Genomic DNA, 21860 nt, shown 5'->3' with positions numbered 1-21860 from the left:
ACAAAGACGTACATGTATCTATTTGTCTGCAAGTGGATCAGAATCGAGCAAATCAGGCAGCTTGTGACCTATCAATTATAGCTTCACAACTACAAACATTTTTTGTCTGTCCCTGATTCCCAACAATTTAAAAAAATATTCAGAAATGCAAGTTTAAGCTTTATTTTTTATATATATATAAGTCCTCCAGCATGGGAAAAATGCTTAAATGTTAAAACAAACACCCGAAACACAATTTTCAGATCAGACCAGTAAATGAGCTTCATTGTACATGAAAATTTAAAAAAACAAGGAAAATGAGGATTAAAAGAAAAAAACAAGGCCTATCCAAATTAACACTTTGTTGTAAAATAGAGCACAGAGCGCAGACAGTTTTGAAAAAGTGAATAACTGTTAGCTGCAGCTCATAATATGTCTGCCTTTTTCTAAAACATGGCCCAATTGTAAATTAATTCCAAGAGCAAAGCTAAAGTCAGAAGCACATTTGCATTTCAAAGCTGATAAAAACTTAGTATTTTGTGCCTTATTTTCCCCTCCTGATTAAATACGCCTCGCCATCTTGATATATAAATATTATTTGTTCCATTTTCCAGTACGTGTTTATTGGTGTATGTTAGGATCACATCAAAGCAAGTCTGTCAAACAGGAAGGTGCGCAGGATTTTTCCATGAAGGGGTTTAAATCAGTGTTCACAATACAAGAAAAACTCCGGAACTGAAAAATTAAAAAGTTAAAAAATCTGCAATAAAAGAGCAAAAATAAAAATGAATAGTGAGCAGATCCTACAGTCCAGGAGCACTGCCTTGCTAGTCCATCAACAAACTGACTATTGTTTCAATCCATTAAGTAAAAAAAATCTGCAGAACACAGATCTAGAACATTCAAGACTGGCAGTTGCTTGGCAGGACTGTCAGCTGTCTGCTTCCCTGGGTTAGAACTGCTGCCAAAGTTACCACTGAGAGTCTCTTTCTCATACAAAGAGACTCTCCAATTTCCCATCTTTCCAATTCGACAAACACAAGCAGACAAAAACACGCCGATCATCCAGTTAAGATTCAAATGTGACAAATGAGGACCATCCGTTTGAGCGCGGCTGTCCAGCTAACTTAGTATCTTTACAGGAATCAGGATTAAGTTGTCTTCCTCACACACAAGGCTTATGTAAAGCTGATCCAGGGTGCATGTCACAAAGCATGAGAGTGAGTTAGCAGGCTGCAGCACTGCTACGCTGCCACCTCTTCCCGGACAGCTATCTTTAAAAAAACAACATGTAATCTTAATAATGACAAAAACTTTTACAGAAACCCAAAGGCCAATAGGTCAGACTTGATCCTACTGCTCATTGCACAAAAGCACTTATACGTCTGACCATTTTAACTGTAATTAAAACCCTAGAAACTGTACATTTGGCCTCATAATTGCTTAGTCAGACCAATAAACCTTTGTTAGGTTTAGGGAAATATCACAATGAATGTTAAAACTACCTTTTAATGACAAGGTAACTTACATACTGTATATCACCAAAAGCAGCAGTATATCACATTTGCCAAAGGATGATGGTGATGATTGGTTTACTTTACTTCTTGCGGGGAAAAAGTGCCCCGATACCATGTTCATATGTTAAAAAATTTTTTTTACCTTCTTTCCTTTTCCAACTTGAAATTTTAGTCCTACAAGGACTCTGTCATTAGAAAATGTGATTATTTTTTGCCTTAATGTTTACATGTGGGCTGTACACCACTATAGTACATTGATTGTTTTTATGGGTCATTTTTGACCCGTGAATTATAAAAGCATTTTGAACACTAGAAAAGGTTCGAAGGCTACACACAAACCGATACACAAATATGCAAGGGTTGCAACACAGGTTAGCTGCTAATGATACAAGACATAATACACTGCATACTTTGTCGCACAACCCTACTATGCTCTTTCACAAGTACTATTATAGTCATGTACAGACACTTTTATACTCTTACACAAACAGAATTAAACTCTCACATGCATACAAACAAACTATTTTACGATCATTTTTGGGCCCTACACAATGAACATGTGCTGCAAGTTAAGGGCCTATACCATGCAAAAAAGATTTTTTGAGCTTTTAGGTGTTTTCTTTATTCCTCACCGAAGCAGTATTTTTAATTTCTAAGTATTCCTCTAAAAACCTGCGCCCTCCCAACCCACAAAACAAAATTCTTACGAGCTGACATAGACCAGTGAGAACAGCCTCTTGTCTCTGTCTGGCAACAACCCTTTCATTTTATTTGCACATCTATCTTTGCAAAAGTTTGGATGTTTTTTGTTTTTGTGGGCGAGATGCAGACACGCTGCCGAGACTGAAAGAAAAAACCTGGAGCAAGATTCATGAGGTTTGCACTGCTACGACATTTCACACCAAGCCTCTTCCAACCGTAGGTGGCAGACATGTGCTAGTAAATAGTAAAAAATAAGCCCCTCCCTCCTTTTCTAGTGTGAACACCATGAGCTGAATGTGCATTCAAGAGCTTTACATACATGCATACTACCACAGTTATACACAAATACAATTAAAATCCATTTTTGACAAAGAAATTCCAGATTGTTGACTGAATTTTCCACTAGAATTTAATTCATTCAGATGTAATTACTCCACATTTACAGAACAGCAATGATAAACTATTACTGTGTAAAATAAAACTGGTATGACAGTTGGTTTGTGTCAAAAAAGTGTAATAATGTTCACTGGTAATCATCATTTTGTATTTTGTGGCAAAAAAATCTGATTAAAAAATAAATTACATTGAGTAGAATCTAGAAGAAAGAAAGGTCATTTCATCCTGCACAATTGATTTTAAATTTTAAAATTTCAATTAAGCTGCTTCATTTTAGGGCTTTGGTAAAGTGGGTCATTTTTGACCTGTAGGATAAGGGGAGTAAAACAGAATGTTAGGATCGCACAAGGGTTCACAAAAAAAAAAAAAAAAAAAAAAGGTGCAAACTACTTAGACAAAGGCTTTATTTTTGATCTGTTAAATTCTTTGGAGATTGCTTTTGAATCAAAGGAAGGCAAAGATTTTTTTTAAAAAATGTTAATAATTGGGGTGGGGGGAGGGGGGACAGTAGAAAAAGCAAACTAGTAGTAGATACAATTGGCAATAGCACATATGTTCATGTTTAAATATACCGGTATATGTATATGTATATATGCTTATCCACACTTCTGTCCACTTAAGTATCTACCCAACGTCAACACTCTACCTCATTGCCACCTCTTGCACATCTGACATGTTTGCACACAAAATTTGGACATTCCATATTACATTTTCTATTGTACACTTGTACGTTGTACATACTGATTTATTTAATTCTATATTTCGTTATTTTCGTTATTATTGCACTGAAATGGTGAAGCTTCAATTTCATTGTACAATGAACAATGACAATTAAAGCAAATCTAATCTAATCTAATCTAAGAATACCACACAGATTTTAAAAATCCTCCTACTGTTATTCAATAACACAAAAATATATTATTTTTTAAATGCATACATTTCCACTATAGATCAATCTGTTTTTAAGCATGTTTTTTATATGACATCCAAGCAATAACATCCTATGAATTGGGGAGGCACAAAGGAGGCTCCAGAAATTCCCCCAGGAGGAGGAGGAGAAGCTCCCAGCAGTCTGCCTGACTCCATGACTCAATAGATTCCACAGCCATCCCGAATGCACGGTGTATTTAGATGTACGTCCACGCGCTCAAGCAAGCCCCCTCTACATGGAGGAAATCAATTGCAAAGCCCTTTATGTAAATGAGAAAAAGGGCTGGAGTCTGCATGCATGAAGCTGCTGTCTGACATGAGCACCATCCATTCATGGAGGCACGGAGAAAAATTATATCATAGTCAAGGAATATCACAGGATTTTTCTTTTTTTTGCCTTCTTTTGCTGGTTTTTATGACCAACTCCTCAAATAGACAGCATGAAAATGTTCAACGTACCAATGACAAAGGCAAATATATCTTTGATATCTGATGTGTGTGTGTGCGTGTGACTCAGCACCTGTGTGGCACTCCTCACACTTCCTTTACATCAGTATAATCCTGGTGATATATACGTTTTTGCCTGCAAAGGCTTGTATAGGAAGATGGATGTTATTTCCATGATGTTGCATCTTTCTGCATTGTCTCAGAAATGCACATTGCAGCAGATGCATTGACTGAAGCTCCTCATTTGTTCAGTGCAGACATTGTTCATTTCAATAAATCAAATAAGAATGCGTAAATTGGACCAACAGGACTGATGGCAATTAGGTCAATCAGTAGTCTTCTCCACCTTGGAGATTAGGTTTCCAGATCTGTTGCTCAGCTGAGATTTCGCCTCAGACTAATTCCGCAGCACAGCCTGTCTGAAGCCGGATGGACACCACAGCTCAGCCAGCACCCACAAGAACCAGGACCCAGTTCTGCCGGACACGAACAATGCGTCTGCGCTCCATCCCCTCTGAAGGGGGGCGCCTCATCATTTCAGCTCCAGTGAAGCTTTCCTCTGGCTGCTGCGCGCCATCAGGGATACTTTCTGCAGCAGCGCCTGGAGATCACCCTTTCCCAGCTGGGCTGTGAAGTCTGAACTGCCGGAGAAAAAAAGAAAAAGAAAAAAAAAAGACCAGAAAATTCTTTACCTGTTCGCTGCTGCGGCGTCTTTCAGTCCAACTCCGCGTCTGTCGGACCCAGCAGCGCCGCATGCAGCCTGCCTGCACCGTAATGACGGGAGCATCTGCGCGCAAAGCTTTGAGGGAAACCAGTCATTACGGTACTGAGGAGAACCGCTTCCCTACAAAATACTGCAGGGCTTGATTTAAAAAAAGATTTAAGAATAATACATTTTTAAAATCCTTCAAATAAGCAAAGAGTCTGCCAATGGAGTAAGAAATTACCAAATACTTCTTATTTTAAGAAAGAAATTCAAGTCACTAAGACACTAAGACAATTTTCCTTAAACAACGATTATTTTACTGCTACTTTCTTGATAAATAAGACATTTTTTTTCTTGAAATAAAGGTGTCTTTACTTTCTTTAATGCTGCACTCAGTGTGTCCATCACTTAATGTGGGGGTCTTACCTGAGAACAGGCTCTCTCAGGTGAATTGTCTACATCTTGCTGCTGCATCCTTTCAGTTACCTGAAAGGTCCATAATCTAAGAAAGAAAAGAAAGTAACTAATTTGGTTCTGAGCAGAGGGAAATTAACTGAAGCAAAACAAAAGCATGTAAATGAAATAAAATGCTATAGAAATGTCCAGAGCAGAAAGATTAATAGCAAAAGTCTCCTTTTCCGTTCTTCTTTTATCCTACACATCCCCCATAAAAAAAAAAACAGATTAAAAACTAAAAACTACATCATGATCATGATCCTCACTTGAGGAATTGTTCCCCAAAGAACTGAAAGCTTCTGCTTCTGTGGAAATGTTTTAATGATTTTTATTGAATTTTAATTAATTTTAATGAATTTTAATGACTATTGTATATCTGTAATATCTTTTTTTCCTTCTAGTATTTTTTATACTCATCTCCACTGTTTTTTGCTCTATAATTAAATTGAAAAAACAAATGACAGCCTTTCCGTAAGTTCATAAAACTTGCTCATTGTTATTTTATTTATGACTATTTTCCATATATTATTTCTTTCCTCATTTTTTTGTCTTATCACACTTGAGGCATTTTAAGCTCTTTGTCTTATATATGTTTTGACAAAAAGTGTTAATTAAAATTAGATGAATATAGAAATATGTAGAAAAATGTATTGTTTGCTAATTTGTGTTCCAGTTTTTTTCTGCTTTTGCTGTTGTGTGCAAACTGTTCTAACTTTAGGATCATAGCTTTAACATTTTAGGATTAGTTTATTTTTCTTAGTCAAATTTGGCCTATCCTAGATTTTAAACATATTTAAACATTTTGAACTGTTATTCTTCCAAGTGCAAACCACTAAATTATTGATCAGAGTTTTTTCCTGACATATCAGACTGCACACTCGGCTCCTTAACAGTCCTAAACTTTACACAAAAAATGAACATATTTTTTTTATATAATTTAGGAATGCATGAGCTCATTGAAAAATAGAACAACACAAGTAAAAAACAAACATTTTTGTTTATAAAAGAAAACAGTAAATACATTCAAATGGTTTGCCCTTTTTTCTAATCCTAAGTAAGCATAAGTACAGATTCAAAGTAAAGATAGTTTAAAACCAAAATCATTTTGGTAAGAAATTCTGTAACCCTAATAACACATAGCCATGTGTTTATATTATAGGAAGCAAAGTTAACTTTTTTTGCTTCCATCAAAACTGTCTGTTAGTGTTACTTCAAACACTAACATAAAACATCCGAGCATGCATGATTCTTTTACCTGAGACTGGCATGTGCACTGACAGAAAACATGTTACTGAACGTGAAACTCGTTTTTTTCTGCAAGAGCTCCCTCTGAAGTGAATCTGCTGCAGTTACAGCCTTGTGGCAAAATGTCTGCATCATCACCATGACAACAGCTAATAAAAAAGCACATTTTGGTTTGCAAAATACTTTTTTTTCTAGTTTTAGCATTTACAAAACAAAACAAAGTAATTTAGCTTGTGCTCTGTTGCAGTAAAATCTCTTGGGGAAATTAAAAAAACATACTTTGTCAGGTAGGGAGGGCTGATGAACATGAAGTCCCTAACTTTTATAATTATTTCCTAGCTAATAGATTACAATATATTTTAAAATGGCATAATAAAAACACAGCAGATCACTCATGGATAGATGTAGAACAGTCACTTTGTGAAGAGATTGAGCTTTCAGATCTTCTTTTTATTAGCAGCTCCATCAAGCGGTACACTTGCTTTAAAAGTATTAATATCAAAACCAGGCTAACAGTCTGGTGGGATTTCCTTAAGATAAACAGCTCTTCCCTTCACCGAACAAACTGACACCCAATTGGAACAATCCTGACATCCTGATAAGCAAGAAAAAGCTGAACTTTCCAACCTGGAAGGCTAACAGAATTACTAGAACATATATCTAGAACATATAATTCAAGATAAAACATTTGTATCTTTTGAAAATCTAAAAGGACGGTATGGATTAAGTAATACAAATTTTTTAGAATATCAGCAACTGAAATCCGTAATAAGTGCAAGGTTTAATCCAAGTCATATAAACTTGACACTCCCTGATACAGTGAATACATTTCTGAAACTAACATCATACAAAATTGTGTCTAAAATATATATATATATTTATATTGGAAACCAAGTCACATTGCCAACAGAGAAGTGGGATTCAGACTTGGGTATTAATACAGACGACTCCTTTTGGTCACAGATCTGCTCAAACATATTTGGATTAACCAAAAGTCCGAATCTACAACTGATTCAGTTTAAAAGTCTTCACAGGACTCACAACACAGGACAAAGGATGTTCAAGATGGGTCTCAGAGAATCAGACATTTGTGGGTTTTGTAACAGCAAAACCCCAGATCATTATTTGCACGCACTGTGGCTTTGCACGTCGGTCTCCTGGTTTTGGCAGAAGCTGTGTGTAGATTTGTCAACCTGGTTCGACATCCCTATCACAGCCTCGCCATCTCTTTGTGTACTTGGTGATATGAGCGCCATCAGTATAGAGGAAAGATCGAAATCCGTCATCTTTACTGCCCATTACATTGCTAAAAAAAACAATCTTATTTAATTGGAAGAGTAAAAACAGCATCAGTTATAATCAATAACAGAACCTACTTTTGGATCATGCCAGCTTAGAGTTAACATCCGCAGTGAACAAAAACAATACAGAAGAACTTCAGTCTCTCTGGTCCCCTGTAATTAGCACCATCACCTAGTGGGGAGGGGTGGCCCATGTGCTTCTTTCCAGGGCCTCTGGGTCGGGGCGCGGTGGTCTGGTCTGGGTCCGGCTTCAGGGGGTTTTCCGGGGCAGGGGTCTGGGAGCTCCGGCATCCAGGTTGGGATCACTACCTGGGACATGGTAGAGCATGACAAGTCTTTCTCACATAACATCCTTACACATAACATCTCACGAAGAAGCCTGAGAATTGATAGTTGGGGGGGGGGGGGGGGGGGGGGGGGTAAATAAATAAAGAAATAGATAAATAAACAAGAGACAAATATAAATCAGTCAAAGGGGGAAAAAATAATAAAACTAAAAATAAAAAAGGGGGAAAAAAGGGTAGAAAAAAAGCAATTGAGGAAATAAATAAGGTCAAGTAGACCCCTCCCTCCCAATCAAGCTTTGTTGCTATTGACACGTAGAGACCATTAGTAGAAGCATCCACCAATTTTAATTGCACCCCTCCTAGAACATGCACCACACACTAAGCACCAACATACACAAATCCACTCATGTAGGGCCCTGTGGTGGACACACTTGGGTAATCAGACTCTACTGTTGTAGAATGGAAGAGTCTGTATCGACCCTGTCCACCAATTTTAACTGCACTTCTTTAACACGCACACACATAACGAGAGGGGGATGGTCACATTGCTCCCTGTCCCCTGCCCCCCACGCTGAGTAGGATGGGCCGGCGTCTGCTGCCAGGTTGTTGGTGGCGATGTGGGGGCTCCTGCGCCCCTGATGTTGCGGCTCTTTTCCGTGCAGGGAGGGGGTATACAACATCTGAGCGGGCTGGACAGCCTCCCCTGGGGCCCCTCTCTTGGGCATCTTTTCCATCGTGGCTCACAGCAACTAAAGCCTGGTCCTCATGCTCACCCTCCCCTGGCCCTGTCTGGGGCCTCCCCTGGTCGCCTGCGTCCGCCTTCCCACTCGGGCGGTCGGTTTCTGCCGCTTCCCCCCTCTTGACCTCGGTGGGGCTGGCGGGCAGGTTGCACGGGTGCGCAATGTGGGCTGACCATGGGCTGTGCCGGCCTGCCTCTGGGGTTGGGGGTGGGTGGGGGCTTGCGTTTGGACAATTGACTTCCATGCTATTGCATGGGCAGGTTTGGGCAATTCCCTTGTTATGTCATTATGAGTGAGGCAGATAAAAGGCCTGGAGTTGATTAGAGGACTCGTGCTTGCATGCAATAGCATGGAAGTCAATTCTCCAATTACTTAGGAGCCCAAGAAATGAAGGGATTGTGTTTAAAAAGATGCTTTAGGTTTTCACATTTTTATGCAATCTTTTTGTTCAACCATGGAATAAAAGCTGAAAGTCTGCACTTCAATGGTATCTGAGTTGTTTTATTTAAAATTTACCGTGGTAATGTACAGAAACTAAATTAGAATGTGTCTCTGTCCAAATATTTATGGTCCTGACTGTAAATGCTGCCATTCTAACAGGTTTATTTTTTATTTTCCTTAAGGGGAAAATTCCTTGCAATGCAAAATTACTTTGACAAAAGCTTACAAGTAAACTGCAAAATTCTGTGTTTAAAAAAATTGATTAGAGTTTACTGTACCTGCAGCTTTAATCGCATCATTTTAATTGAAAATGAGGATTTGTAAGAGAACTCTCATATCTTGGTTTAAAAACATCAGAATATCCTGTTTTATTAGAGCACAAAAACATCCACCTACATTAATGTCCACTTCTACCTTCCATGTTTTTATCAAGCAAAATAGACAACAATGGCACCAAAATAGGAAAACAAATGCATCTTTGAAAATGTATCGATAGGTAAATACATTTTTTAAGGCAACCAAAGAAAGAAATGGCAGTTAACAAGTTTAAAGCATGTAAACCTGACACAGCACAGGAGTTGCCTTACAATAGCTAACATCTGATATTTGAATTACAATAAAAAAAAAAATTTTAATCATAAAAGTGTAGCTAAAGACAAATAGATCAGTTAAAACAACATCCAAGTAATAATCCTAGTTTCACAGTGTTCAAGTTCATTCCATGAAATGTCTTCAGTTTTCCAGTTTCTTCACATTTTGGCTCATGCTTTCTGACAACAGAAGAAAAAATATGGTTAATGTATATATACATTTATCAATAAAATACACTGAGGACATACTTTTTCATATACGAGCAAGCTGTTTATCCACATGAAAAAGAAAACAGAGCAAATCCATACTTATTACTCCAACATCTTTATGTTGAGTTGAGATAAATCATCTCATATAAAATAATTGAATTGGATTTTTTTGCAAACAGTATTTCAAATCCAAGTTCTCATGTAAAAAGACAGCTGCTGTGTTCTTTGTCCACGAGGGGGCAGTGTTGCACAACCTGACTGCAACACTTGAGGTATGGCGAGATGGGGGCGGCGGCATTGGATAAATGAGAGGATGAGATTGAATCTATCCATCCTGGTGCGGTCTCTTCTTCAGCAAGAAGGTCAACGTACTCTGCTCCACTTAAGGGGAAGAGTTGGGGCTCCCAAGGTTCCTGTGGATGCAGGTTGTACTTCAGATCAGTCGACAGAAACGTACGACTTCATTTAAAGTTAGTTTCACGATAAATCAATCCACATTTCGTTTTTAAAGCAATACTTTTGTTGCATCAACTTCATATGTCACTTTAGAGCTTCTATAGGAAATAACATGGAAAAAGTGGCTTCTAAGTTGAGCGTATCTTTGTAGAGAAAGCTGATGAGGAAAGTCTGGTGTAGTGGTGACTCATTCCCTCTTCAATCAGAGTAAAGAGCTGGAGAGTACCCCAATTAGAGAAGCATTCCAAGAAATAAGTGGAGACAAGCATCTGTGTAGGGTCTCAAGAGCTCATCTGGGTGTTCTAGCACATACCAGCTGAATGCAAAGCAACCATTGCTTGGTCTACAGCTAAATGTACCTAGTTTATATTCTTCTACTCGCCCTGCGATGGTCTGGCGAACTGTCCAGCGTTTACCCCACATGGTCCAACATCCCTATCCCCATTTTTTGTGAGACTAGTTCCTCAACTTGATGGTAATATAGGAACTAATCTAAATAAAACATCTGTCTACTGCTGCTCTGCAGAAACTATATCCTAAAAAAAAACCAAACCATTTTTGTAATTTTGGCTAAAAACAGCATGATTTAAAAGAGCACTGTGAATGCTTTGACAATAGATCAAAAAATGGTTGGAGTGGGTCTTTAAATAACATGATGTGTCAATTTAGGCTCTGCTTCAGAACTGGATTCCTAGAATTTTGAAAATAACTAGATTCCTGGAATAGCAGGTACAATATATTTAGGAATGTTTTATCACCTGGTAACTGGATTGTTTTTACTGTGACTTTCTACAACGAACGACTCACACGTTTATGAATAACACTACAATTGTAAAACTAGTCTTTAACAGAGGAGGAAGACTCAAAGTTACAAGAAATGTAACAAGAAAACACGTTTTATTGGGATTTCTGATAAGCAACACAAGTGCATAACAGTTAGGGAGAAAAAGGAACATTTTTCTATGTTTTATGAAAATGTTCCAGACTGTCTGTGTCTCCAGCATCAACGCAGCAGAAAACTATTTGACAATTCAAGCGTCAGCTTCAGCGCTTTGGATCTTACCGCCCTCTCCTCCAACCGCAACAGTTGATCTAGCTGACCGCAGCTCTCCTCACCTGATGTCCATTTCCCACTCCTACTGCCTGACGACCTGCTGGCAGATCTGGAGAAAGACAAATAAGAGCTCCACTCACAGCTCTTTGGGCGCTCACTTTCACTTTCAGGCTGCACAACCCCGGAACAAACAGGTCTTTCTGTTAAACAACTTGGAAGAGTTGGAGTCGGGTTGTTTGATTCACCGCTTTTCTTGTGTCAGAGGAAGGTGAAAGTGGAGATTTGTAGGTGTCACATGCGCAAACGTGTGTCAGTAGGAGAACTGACCTGGGAGGACGCCTGCAGCACCGGCGGGATTTCTCTTCCTGCTCCAAAAGCAGGTGCCTCTGAGCGAAGACGTCATCTGTCAGGTTCTCAGTCTGCACATCACACACACAGATGAATATAGTCATTCACTTGCACATAAACATCCAATTGGAAAAGACATTACCTGCAACTTTTCATTATTTTCATCTCTCTCCATTTCCATTCCTGTCAGCGGCTCGATTTGAAGTACTCGCCACCTGGAAGGAGGAGGATTGCAAACATTTCTGTGACCAAATATTGAAGCAATCGAGTGATTTTTAACAACAGCTTTTCCAGAGGAACAAAAACAACCCAAACATCCCCATCAGGGTGTTTCTGCTTTTACAAAGCCAAACTCCTCTTTTCCTAAACAGAACTCTGCATCACACCTGGGAGTTGGGATTTCTTTGTACTGCAGCTTTTCCAGTCTACGGGAGGAGCCGTGGATGATCACGTCATTGATGTGGTACACGGTGTGGCCGTTGTCCTTTCGAAAAAAGAGCTAAAAGAAGACGAAAAGGGGTTTAAGTCTGTGGTGAAGAAATATCTGCACAAAAAAATAATTATACTCCAGCATTTTCTTGTCCTTGGATGTTTAATTTGTGTTAAAAGTGTTAAGTCTTGTAAAAAAAAATGCTGAAACATTCCAGGGATACATGCTTTGGGAGGTCCATGAATCCACCAAACACTCTTCCATTGCTGTGCATTAGAAAGCAAGACATTTTACGTTTTTTATACAGATTGTCATCATCATATTTTATTCTTAAGTCTCTTGTTTCACATACATTAACCTAAAAACTGCACAAAAGGTGATCTGAAAACATAAATAAGCATGTGAGTAATCCTAACAAACAGTACGAGCAGTTTTAAGACTGCGGGTTTCCCAAAATTTAAGGTGGTAGTAATGTCATTCCTGTTTTAACGGCTCCGGCTAATGTCACGGACACAGGGGGTGTCCCTCATCAAACAGATCCGTCTCTGACAACAAAGCAACCAGACCAAATGGTCTTAGGAAATTTGGAGCGGCGTCATGAATGAACTATGTTACCTGGGAGGCCTTGCTGTGCGACACGTGTGTGTAACTTTCTTCAGGCATGTCACTAGATCCGTCTCCCTGGTAACAGTGATGGTGGAGGACATCCATGTCTTCTGGGAATGAAAAGACTTTCAGGTTGTCTTTGGATTGAGGCATTTTACTGACTTTTGTTCAGGATTTATTTAAATCTGATAAGCCCTGCAGACTAATGTTCTCTGTTGATTCCTAGTTCTAAGCTCTCTAAATGGTTTGCCTAAATCTAATCTAGATATTAGGAACAGATTTGGGTCCCTTCACAGCCAAAATGGTTCTAGCAAGACTTTTCAAATTTCCTGATGAAGTAAAACACACATTTTCACACACTTCAAATAATGCTATTTTTAAAGTCTAAAAGTCATGAACTGTTTTTATGCAGCATGTAGGGCATACACACCAACTGGCCTGAAGATGCATGTTCTCCTCTTCCTCCTCCTTCTCCTCCTCCTGGGTTTACTGGTACGACCCAGAGTGCAGCAGGATGACCCGATAGGTGACAAATCCAGCGTTTTCTTCCTGTATTTCTGATCTGCCATCACACACAATGTAAAGCTGGGCTCATATTAAATTCATAAGGAATATTTCTTAAAGTAAACAAATATAAAACTGTCATGTTGTTTGTTGTTGTGCTTGAAAATAGCATTTATGTATGAGAAAAATAGAAAATGTTAATGATTTTAATACATTTTATATTCAAATTTAATTTGAGCGTTTTTCACATCAAAAAAATCATTATGTAGTTCACATTTTATTTAACATTTTATTTAACAGCTTTATCAAAGTGTGTATGATTAATCAAATTATGTGTGAGAATTATAAACTATAATAAAAAGTATACATTTTATACTTTTTTTATACATTTTTTATTAATCAATAAAAACTAAAAAGAAAAACAAATATTTATTTAAACATTTTATCATGTGCTTGAATAAAAAATAAACATTCCAATATTTTATAAATAAACAATAATTGATAATAGTATTTATTTTTTATATGTTTTTAACAGCAAAAAAAGGAATTATTTAGTTTCACATTTTGTTTAACAGCTTTATGTGCTTGATTAAATACCTATTCCATTTTTCTATTTACCAAAATAAAGTAAAATAGAAATGTAAAAAAAAAAATAAAAAAATTAAAAATGGCTTACTGTACAGTAATAGAAAAAAAGGTAAAGGTTTAAAAGGTTACTTAAATCAAAAACATGCTTCATAATAATGTTCTCTTCATTATTGGTCCTGTCATTGTTTACTGTGACATAGGTTTGTGTCCAGCTCATTCAGTCACATGCAAAAATTAAAAGATGGAAATCCATCTTAATGTGTCATTTCATCTGGTTTTAACTTGTCTTTTCTCCACAGTTGGGGAAGGAGACTGGAATTACTTCAGCTGAAAAGCAGAAGACAAAGTGCTGCATTTGTGATGTCTTAACACCCTCTTGTCACACAAAACTCCTATTACCTTTTTATCTTGGCTGTAGGATGAAAAATACCAGAATACAAACCTTAAAGATTTTTCTTAGCAAGTGAAACAAAAAGACACTGTTTACTCTACAATTTAGACAACTGTCAACGCAATAAAGCATCAATTGCAAGGATTGACAGTGGGTGCAGACCTAAATGTTCATTACAAATCATATTCAGAGACACACAGCAGATTTTATTTTTATTTTGCTCCACTGGTTGCCTCATGCAGAGCCAGTGAGAGATCCGGGTTCTGGAGGACCAAAAATGATGACTGACATTGAGTAAATAGGATGACGGCCTCTAAAACAGCATGTCAGTCATTACAGAGGAGCAGTGCAAACCAATAAAGCTGGGCTTCTAACAACCTATGGCAGAAATGCATTTATTTCCACCAAATATAACTTGTGAAATATGAGAAAGAGCAAACAGCAGGAAACAGAATAGAAAGAGAACAGCAGGTGAAGCATGAACATGTCTGGTGTATCTACAGGGATCTTACGGGTCATTGGTGTGGAGCTTCTCCTGTAGCCTAATGGACTGAAGGCCTCAGCATTGATGATAAGAGGCCTTTGGGACCATTCTTCTCTGAGCGTCAGCCGCTGGAACCGGTGGCATGCAGAGGAGTCTGAGGGGGGTTTTGGACAAAAGCGTTGAGTGGAAAACAATTTTAGATTTAAAGTGGGGTTTTTTTCACTGTTAGATCAAGAAGACAAACAAAAAGTAGAAATACTTCTTTAAATCTACACCTGAACCCTTGAAATGGCACTTTCCTACCAGATGATGTAGAATGAGCTCTGCAGCAGGAAGTATTGCTGGAAAGGTCACTACCGGACCTGCAGCTGACATCAGAGGAGGAGGCTGCAGGTTCACCAGAGCGTGCATGGGAGCAAGAAAAGAGAGAGGAGAGTCCACACATGGAGTCCACCGAATCCTGGAACAATCGAATTAAGAAAACAGAAGTGATAGGAATCACTGATATTCCAATGGCTTGCTATTTCAGATGGAAAATTAGGCAGGAAATAGGGTTTAAAACGTATTTTTTTGTTTGAATCAAGTCCAGGAGAAATTTATTTTTATTGTATTTGGTTTTTCCATCATTGTGTTGTTTAAATGTGATCTCCACTAGTAAAAGCAACAGCTTTTGAAGTTATACTATCCAGAAATGTGTAAATCCTTTTAAATTTTGTGGTGAAATGTGGAATCTGTGCATTTGAAATGAACAAATCTGCAGCGATTTTTTTTGGTTTGAAGCTTTTCATTTACTTTAATAATAATAATAAGGTACATAGAGTTTAGCATAAGGTGCATTCAGTTTACCTGTAGACTGGAGTCCTTTCCAGAATAAAAAGTGAACAGTTTGCGTTTGTGCAAAGCGACTACGGCTCGCGTACGGGCGCACGACGGGACAACTTTGACGGGCCTCTGGGTCGCTGGTCTCCTTCTCCTGAAGCTCTCAGAGGGAAAAATGTCGCCTCCTCTCTGACCACTGCAGAAATGAGATCTGATAAAGTCAAGAACATGTCAGGGTCATGACTTACGCACACAAAAAAAAGGGTTTGATCCCCAAGTCTTGCTCATCCCTAACACATGTTGTTCATGTTGCTCCATGTAAAAAAGAAAAAAAAAGAGGGGCTTTCATGTCTTACCCCTCCTGACACTAAGAAAAGTTTTATTATGTTTAATATACTTTCACTTTTGCCCAGATTAGATCTTTTTTTTTGACAGTTTACCAAACAGGAAGCTTGTGCCTGTAAGTGAGAATTGAACTGGCAACTTCAAAGTCTCGGCCTGTTGGCATTTGGGCTTTAAAACCCCAATGCCCCCTAACTAAGTAGCTGGATTGGGGGGTGGCACTAAAATGTTCTACTATAACTATTTCTATAATTTTATGACACAAGCAGGCTGATTGTGACCGAGCACTAGACTGACATAAACCGGTGACCAAAACCATCTCCTTCATCAGTTTTCTTTCACAGACCTCAAGAAGAAAAAGACTTCCTGATTCACCGGAGAGGCAATTCAGAAACTCCTGAAAGCGGTGGAAGGTAACACGTTACAAACCCTTTGAAGGTGCTCGACCCCGCCAGGGTCGGGGGTTGTTTGGAGAGAGGAGAGCAGCTGAGAGGAGGCAACAGACTTTTCACGATCTGGCTAAGCTGGGCGCTCTGGAAAACCAAAACAGAAGGTTTTACACAAAAACGGAAGTTTGAAGGCTTAAGCTGTGTCCTTTGGAGCAGAAAACATGGTGTAAAAGGACATTTATAAACATTTGCATTTACATTTAGCATGTAAGGCATGCCCACCATGATAAATCTGCATCCCCCACATTAGTGGGATCTTTTACTCTGAGATTTCTCTAAAATCTCATTTCATTGAGCAGCAGAAGCAGCGATCCACTCGTGTTGTTGCTTCTCATTTTACACAGCAATAAAAAGACACCAGCATGGTGTTTGATTGGTTCAATCTTCTGGGATTGAACATTTTACCTCCTTCCCATTTTTATGCACAGAATAGAGAAAAAAAGCCCCCCTTCAGGCACAGCGTTTCACTGGATATCTACACCACCTAAACCATGCCACGCCCATACCTGTCTCTCTATGCTGCACAGTAGGCGTGTGGGGCTGCAGGGTTCCGTGTCAGAATCTGATGGTGTGTAGGAAAACCCAGTTCTGTCCCTCATCAGGGTGTTCGGAACCTGCCGGACAGGCAGAGGCCGGGATTCTGCAAGCACCACTTTAGCCTTAGACACACACATGGAGGAAATGGATTAGAAAGACCAGATGCACAATCGCTAATGTTTCAGCTTTATAAAAACTTTATTCCTGTCACTGTGCCTCTGCAATTCATGAAAGTCGACTGTTTTTGGTTTCCGGTCCGTCTTTAAGCCAACTTTTTTGGGCTCATTCCGCTGTCATGTCGTCCATGTTTACTAGTTATTTTTATATTTTCCCTATACACTCTCACAGTCTTGTTTTTACGCATTTTTTTTCAGTGCATCCTTTTTTTTTTTTTTAAATGAGCTTCATCCAGTGTAGGTCCTTGGGCAAGACCCTTTGTCCCACAGGGGCCCCAGTCTGCGTCTCCCTGTGGGAGGCAGGGTTGTCAGGAAGGCCATTTGGTGTCAAACTCTCTGCCAAAGCCCCCTGTGTGAATCAGTGAAAGCGGATTTACTGCGCCGCAAGGTGAACAACAACAGCTATGTTCTGCACCCTGATTGGCTGTTGATCTGGTCAATCAAACGACTGATTTTAATCATATTTTTTGGTCACAATCTTTGCCAGCTCTGTAAAGTTTCACAAGATTTTTGGTTTATTTATTTATTTATTTTGTCAGCTGAAGCTACAAAAAGTGAATAGAAAATTCTGGATATAAATTTAGCCATTTAAGGGGAAAAAAAACTGAAATTCATTCACTGGATTTCATTACAAAAACCAAAATGATAAAATAAGATATTGCTGCTTTTTTTTAAAACTTGTTTGGTGGGTTTGTGAATTATTGTTGCTCCTTTCCAAGATTTTCTCAGAAATTTTTGTCTCATTTCTAGGACATTTTTATCAAAATTAGTCAAAATTCTTTGCTCCTTAACAATGCTCTTAAAAATACAAAAACTTGATTTAAAACTTAGAAAACTCAAACTGCTTGATTTAAGAAATGTTCATAAGACATTTAAATTCATTTTATTAAACATAATTACTTTATAAAATTGAAAAAGCAACATTAAAGCTTCATCTTGGAAACCCAAATGTAGATTCATCTTCTAAGAATAAGGGCCAGTTTAAGATAATATTGATTAGGATATGCCGGCCTATTATCATCATATTCTCATTTTCTTCACAATTTGTTTTAAGTCATATTATTGGGCTGTATAACATTCCATTGGAAGTCATTCTATCAAACAGTTTTCTTTTTTTAGCTTATTTTTCCCTTTTTGAGATTTGCTACATAGTCAGATGATTTTTATTTTCTAGTGATTTTTTTCTTTTTCTTAAGATTAGTGTTCTTTTCCTATGTTCGGGCTACCTCTTTATGCAGTCTCCACTTGGTAAAGGAAAATGCAAATTATGAAATGCATTTACGTCACTCTTCTGGTCATTCAGTCACGTCTGGAGTCATCAAGGCTTTTTTTTCCCTTTAAAAACGTCAAAATCTATTTTATTTTGTTGAACATTTTTCAAAACATTTTAGAAAGTGTTTCTTTTTTTTTGACTGCTTGTCATTTTTCCAGCTCATACTGATGCTTTGTTTGAAGTTCAGCAAAACTTCAGGATTTAATTTTTTTTTTTTTTGGGGGGGGGGGGTCATCAAAAGGTTGTCATTAATGTTGTGAGCAGATTTTGCCTGTAGCTCATAGCTTGCCTTGCTGGAGCGTAGATACTTCTGCAGCTCATCCATTTGTTGGATCCTTCCTTTGAGTTCAGTGAGACGCAGTTGTAGCCAACTCCACCCGCTGCCGAGCTCCGCCCTCTCCTCCAGCCACTGCATCTCCCAGCTGCCGGCAGAGGACAGGAGGTGATCAAATCAAACGTCTCTGCTTTCCCTATAATGTTTACATTTCTGTGAATTACCGGCTGTATTATATTAAAAGAGCAATCTATCATACAAAGTTAGACAAAAATAGCCTCTGATTCGTAAACTTTAGGTAAGGCAGGAAAAAATTCCCCTGGGAATTGTAGCTGGAGGTGTGTGTGTGAAACTTTCCCCTAACTAACCACTATGCCACTGCGTGCCCACTAAGCCATAGGTCCTGTGGCCATCCCATAATAATTGCAAAAAACTTTTTCGGATATCCCAGACACATGAGTTTTGCTTTTATTAGTGGATTTTAAGTTTTACTTTTTTAGCCAGATAAAAGATTTTGGCTCCATTCATCTTTTTGACAGTTTCACCTGCTGTGATGTTTTTTATTTTATTTTATTTATTTGGGGGAAGGGGATGGGATGGGGGGGGGGGGGTGTGACTGTGAATGGGTCTGTGACTGTAAAGCCCTTTGGGCCTTCGAGGAAGCTAGAAAAGCGCTATATTAGTATACGATGTTTACCATTTATCAAGAATAGGAAAAACAACATGATCCCTGAAGTGCAGGACTGCTGTGGGGCATAAAAATACACAAAACGTTCTTATAGCTTGTGTGGTAAAATACAACTTCTGTCTGTTTTTGTCTGGTTTAAAAAAAGAATTAATCCAAACAAATGCTACGATCTTCATATTTTACAGTTAGAAAAATACTAAATAAAGCATCAGTTTTTCTACTTAGGAGGAAAATGACCCATTCCTTCTCTAACTGAGAGGAAAACGGCTATAAAATCTGTAAGTGGTGAAGCAGCTGGAATTGTTATCACAAAAATTGAGAAAGAGTTGGACAAAAGGCGGACAGGAAGGAGACTGAAGCTGGCCAAAGGTGGAAAAACACAGAAATCTTTTCTGAATGCTGTCCATAGTCATTAAAAAATTCGATCATCATAATAATAGTTTAAGAAAAAGGCATAAAACACTGTTTCAAACCAAATGAAAGTGAACTGTTTAAAAACTCTTTGGGAAATCTATCAATCTGTGTTTGGTCCTCACAGAAGAGAACGGAGCTCCTCCTCTGGCTCCTCATCCGAGCTGCTGCTGACCGTCGCCTCGGAGTCCAGGGCGTCCTGACGGCCTCTCAGCCCCACCTGGCTGGACTGCGCCAACTCTCTGAGCCCCGTCAGAGAAGACACTGAGAAGTCTTGCCAGGAAAAATGAGGGTTACTGCATTCTTGCAGAGGAGCCACAGCACCGCGTTCACAGCCGGGAAGGGGATCCTCTCTGGGCTTCCTGTGCAGTCCATCCAGCTGTCGGCTGCAGAGGAGGGAAGCAGGCATTTTCCCCTGGAGTCCACCAACTTGGCTCTGTAGCTGAGCCTGCTGATGTTCAGACAAAGCTTTCACCAGTTTATTAGGATCTATCTCATCAGGATGCACTGATGCAGGACGAGCAGGTGGACACCGCATTTCAGAAACTTCCTTGGGTGTCCCTAGAGGTCGGGTTTCAAACAACAGAGGGAGACTCCAAGATTTGGGAGAAACAGTTGTAAGAGAAGAAGAGGAGGGACACACCTCTCCAACATCTGGCAGCCACTCAGGTTTTTGTTCTTGCAGCAGATGAGTGTTTTGGTCATTGTGCTCCGAAACAGGGATCAAAAACACGTCAGACACATCCGGAAAGAAGCTGGAGGGAGAGCCCAGGCTGGTTATTTCAGCATGGCTGGGGTTAAGTAGAGCGTTTAAAGGACTTAAGGGGAGACAGGAGTCCAGAAATCCAAATGAGCAGAGGTCTAGTGAGAGTTTCTGGAGGTCGCTGTAATCTGTGGATCTCTCCACATCATTAGGGCTCACATCTGAGTCCTCTTTGACAAAGACAGGAGCCGAGGACAGATGGATCCTGCAGTTCGTCTTCATCCTCAGGGCATGAAGGTCAAGGCAGGTCAAGCAGAAGACCTCACAGACTCTGGGGATTTTTGACAGATAAATATGATTAATTTAAGAAGAAAATTACAATGTTGACACTTATCCATTATGATATGCATACAGACTTTATATTTTGTTAATTCTTAGCCGTTTACTTTAACCTTCGTTACTTTTTTTTTAGTTTTTAATTGTCACACTAATTAACCGTTAATACAACAGTGGATTTCAAAATAAAAGTCTGATTTATAAATCCACTCTTCTTACGTGTCAGACGATCCCTCATGACAAATTAAATAATTTTTAACATTTATTTTCATGTAAATAAATTATAAAAGAGCACGTACCTAAAATCGAACAGTATTTAAAACTCACCTGACCGCTGAGGTGGGACCGTCCACTCGACGCGCGGATCTGATTTTTCCCGAGCTTTTATGAATCAGGACGGTTCTTTCTTTCGGACAGGTTGCTGTTTCTAACTAATAGAGCTATATTTTTCTGTGGCTTCAACACATTAATCCCCCACGAACGTTTGAAGAGATGTCCCGCATCTCCGCCTCTTTCTGCCACCAACTGCCGACAAACCGAACATCCTCTTTGGAGCGCGCAGGGGTTGACCGGACTGCTGATGCATTCAGGGACTCCTGAAAAGCTCAGAACTTCCATGCGCACCGTAAACTATCCGGCTTTTCAAAAACTTGATTTGTATGAAGCCATCTTTTACTATCAATTTCACAAGGCAATTCCTGAAGTTTCATATATGGCTTAATATTGGATAAATATTTTTTAAGATAGTGATGCGTACTACTAAAAAATGTTACCTACTGGACAATATTTCATTTTCTTTTTCCTTTTAAGCAAATAGCTGCTTTATTTCATCCTAAGTTATTAACGCACTTTCTGTAAAGACTATTACTCAAAGAAAATTAATTTGATGAAAACTATGAATATTATGAAGTTTGTGTTTTTAATTGAAGTTTTTCTTGTTAGAATTGGTACATTCCACTAAAAACAGTACTCCATTTCAGAGGCTGGCATTTGTGCAAATTTGCAGTGGAAGAGAATCCAGCTGTAGACCCACACTTCTATCTC

At 38.8% G+C, this 21860-nt stretch overlaps 2 protein-coding genes across 6 annotated transcripts in view; both read right to left on the bottom strand.

Annotated features, from left to right (window-relative positions):
- Positions 1-4765, bottom strand: part of LOC101164603 (microtubule-associated protein 2) — an 84927-nt gene extending 80162 nt beyond the window's left edge. Inside the window, exon 1 of the mRNA XM_023951156.1 lies at positions 4664-4765. Within this exon, the coding sequence (XP_023806924.1) occupies positions 4664-4726 (63 nt within the window). The 5' untranslated portion in view covers positions 4727-4765. The remainder of the gene's footprint in view (positions 1-4663) is intronic.
- A 4721-nt stretch (positions 4766-9486) lies between these two features.
- On the bottom strand, positions 9487-21387 carry kansl1l (KAT8 regulatory NSL complex subunit 1 like). 5 transcript variants are annotated; one of them, XM_020713191.2, is made up of 16 exons: positions 21144-21387; positions 19903-20811; positions 18694-18826; positions 16925-17077; positions 16399-16502; positions 15655-15838; positions 15112-15268; positions 14837-14962; positions 13272-13403; positions 12851-12951; positions 12192-12304; positions 11948-12020; positions 11785-11876; positions 11467-11566; positions 10202-10360; positions 9487-9917 (listed from the first exon to the last, which is right to left on the bottom strand). In XM_020713191.2, the coding sequence occupies exons 2-16, from the start codon at positions 20760-20762 to the stop codon at positions 9909-9911; spliced, it is 2496 nt and encodes an 831-aa protein (XP_020568850.1). In that variant the 5' UTR covers positions 20763-20811; positions 21144-21387; the 3' UTR covers positions 9487-9908. The 5 variants fall into 5 exon arrangements, with proteins under 5 accessions (XP_020568850.1, XP_020568847.1, XP_020568848.1 ...); XM_020713188.2 differs by lacking the exon at positions 9487-9917 and having other exon boundaries at positions 9930-10360; XM_020713189.2 differs by lacking the exon at positions 9487-9917 and having other exon boundaries at positions 9930-10360; positions 12851-12948.
- Between the last annotated feature and the right edge of the window lie 473 nt (positions 21388-21860).

Source organism: Oryzias latipes, chromosome 21 (genome assembly GCF_002234675.1).
Source record: "Oryzias latipes chromosome 21, ASM223467v1".
Taxonomy (NCBI): Eukaryota; Metazoa; Chordata; class Actinopteri; order Beloniformes; family Adrianichthyidae; genus Oryzias; species Oryzias latipes.
This window is presented reverse-complemented; position numbering and strand designations above follow the sequence as displayed.

Excerpts from the sequence above, each read along its gene's own strand:
- kansl1l (XM_020713188.2), bottom strand. The coding sequence starts at position 20,762 with ATGAAGACGAACTGCAGGATCCATCTGTCCTCGGCTCCTGTCTTTGTC. Across the intron at positions 12,952-13,271 it reads ATGCATCTTCAGGCCAGTTG|AAGACATGGATGTCCTCCAC; the intron begins GTGTGTATGCCC and ends TTTCATTCCCAG. Across the intron at positions 11,567-11,784 it reads TGCTGCAGGCGTCCTCCCAG|ATCTGCCAGCAGGTCGTCAG; the intron begins GTCAGTTCTCCT and ends GTCTTTCTCCAG.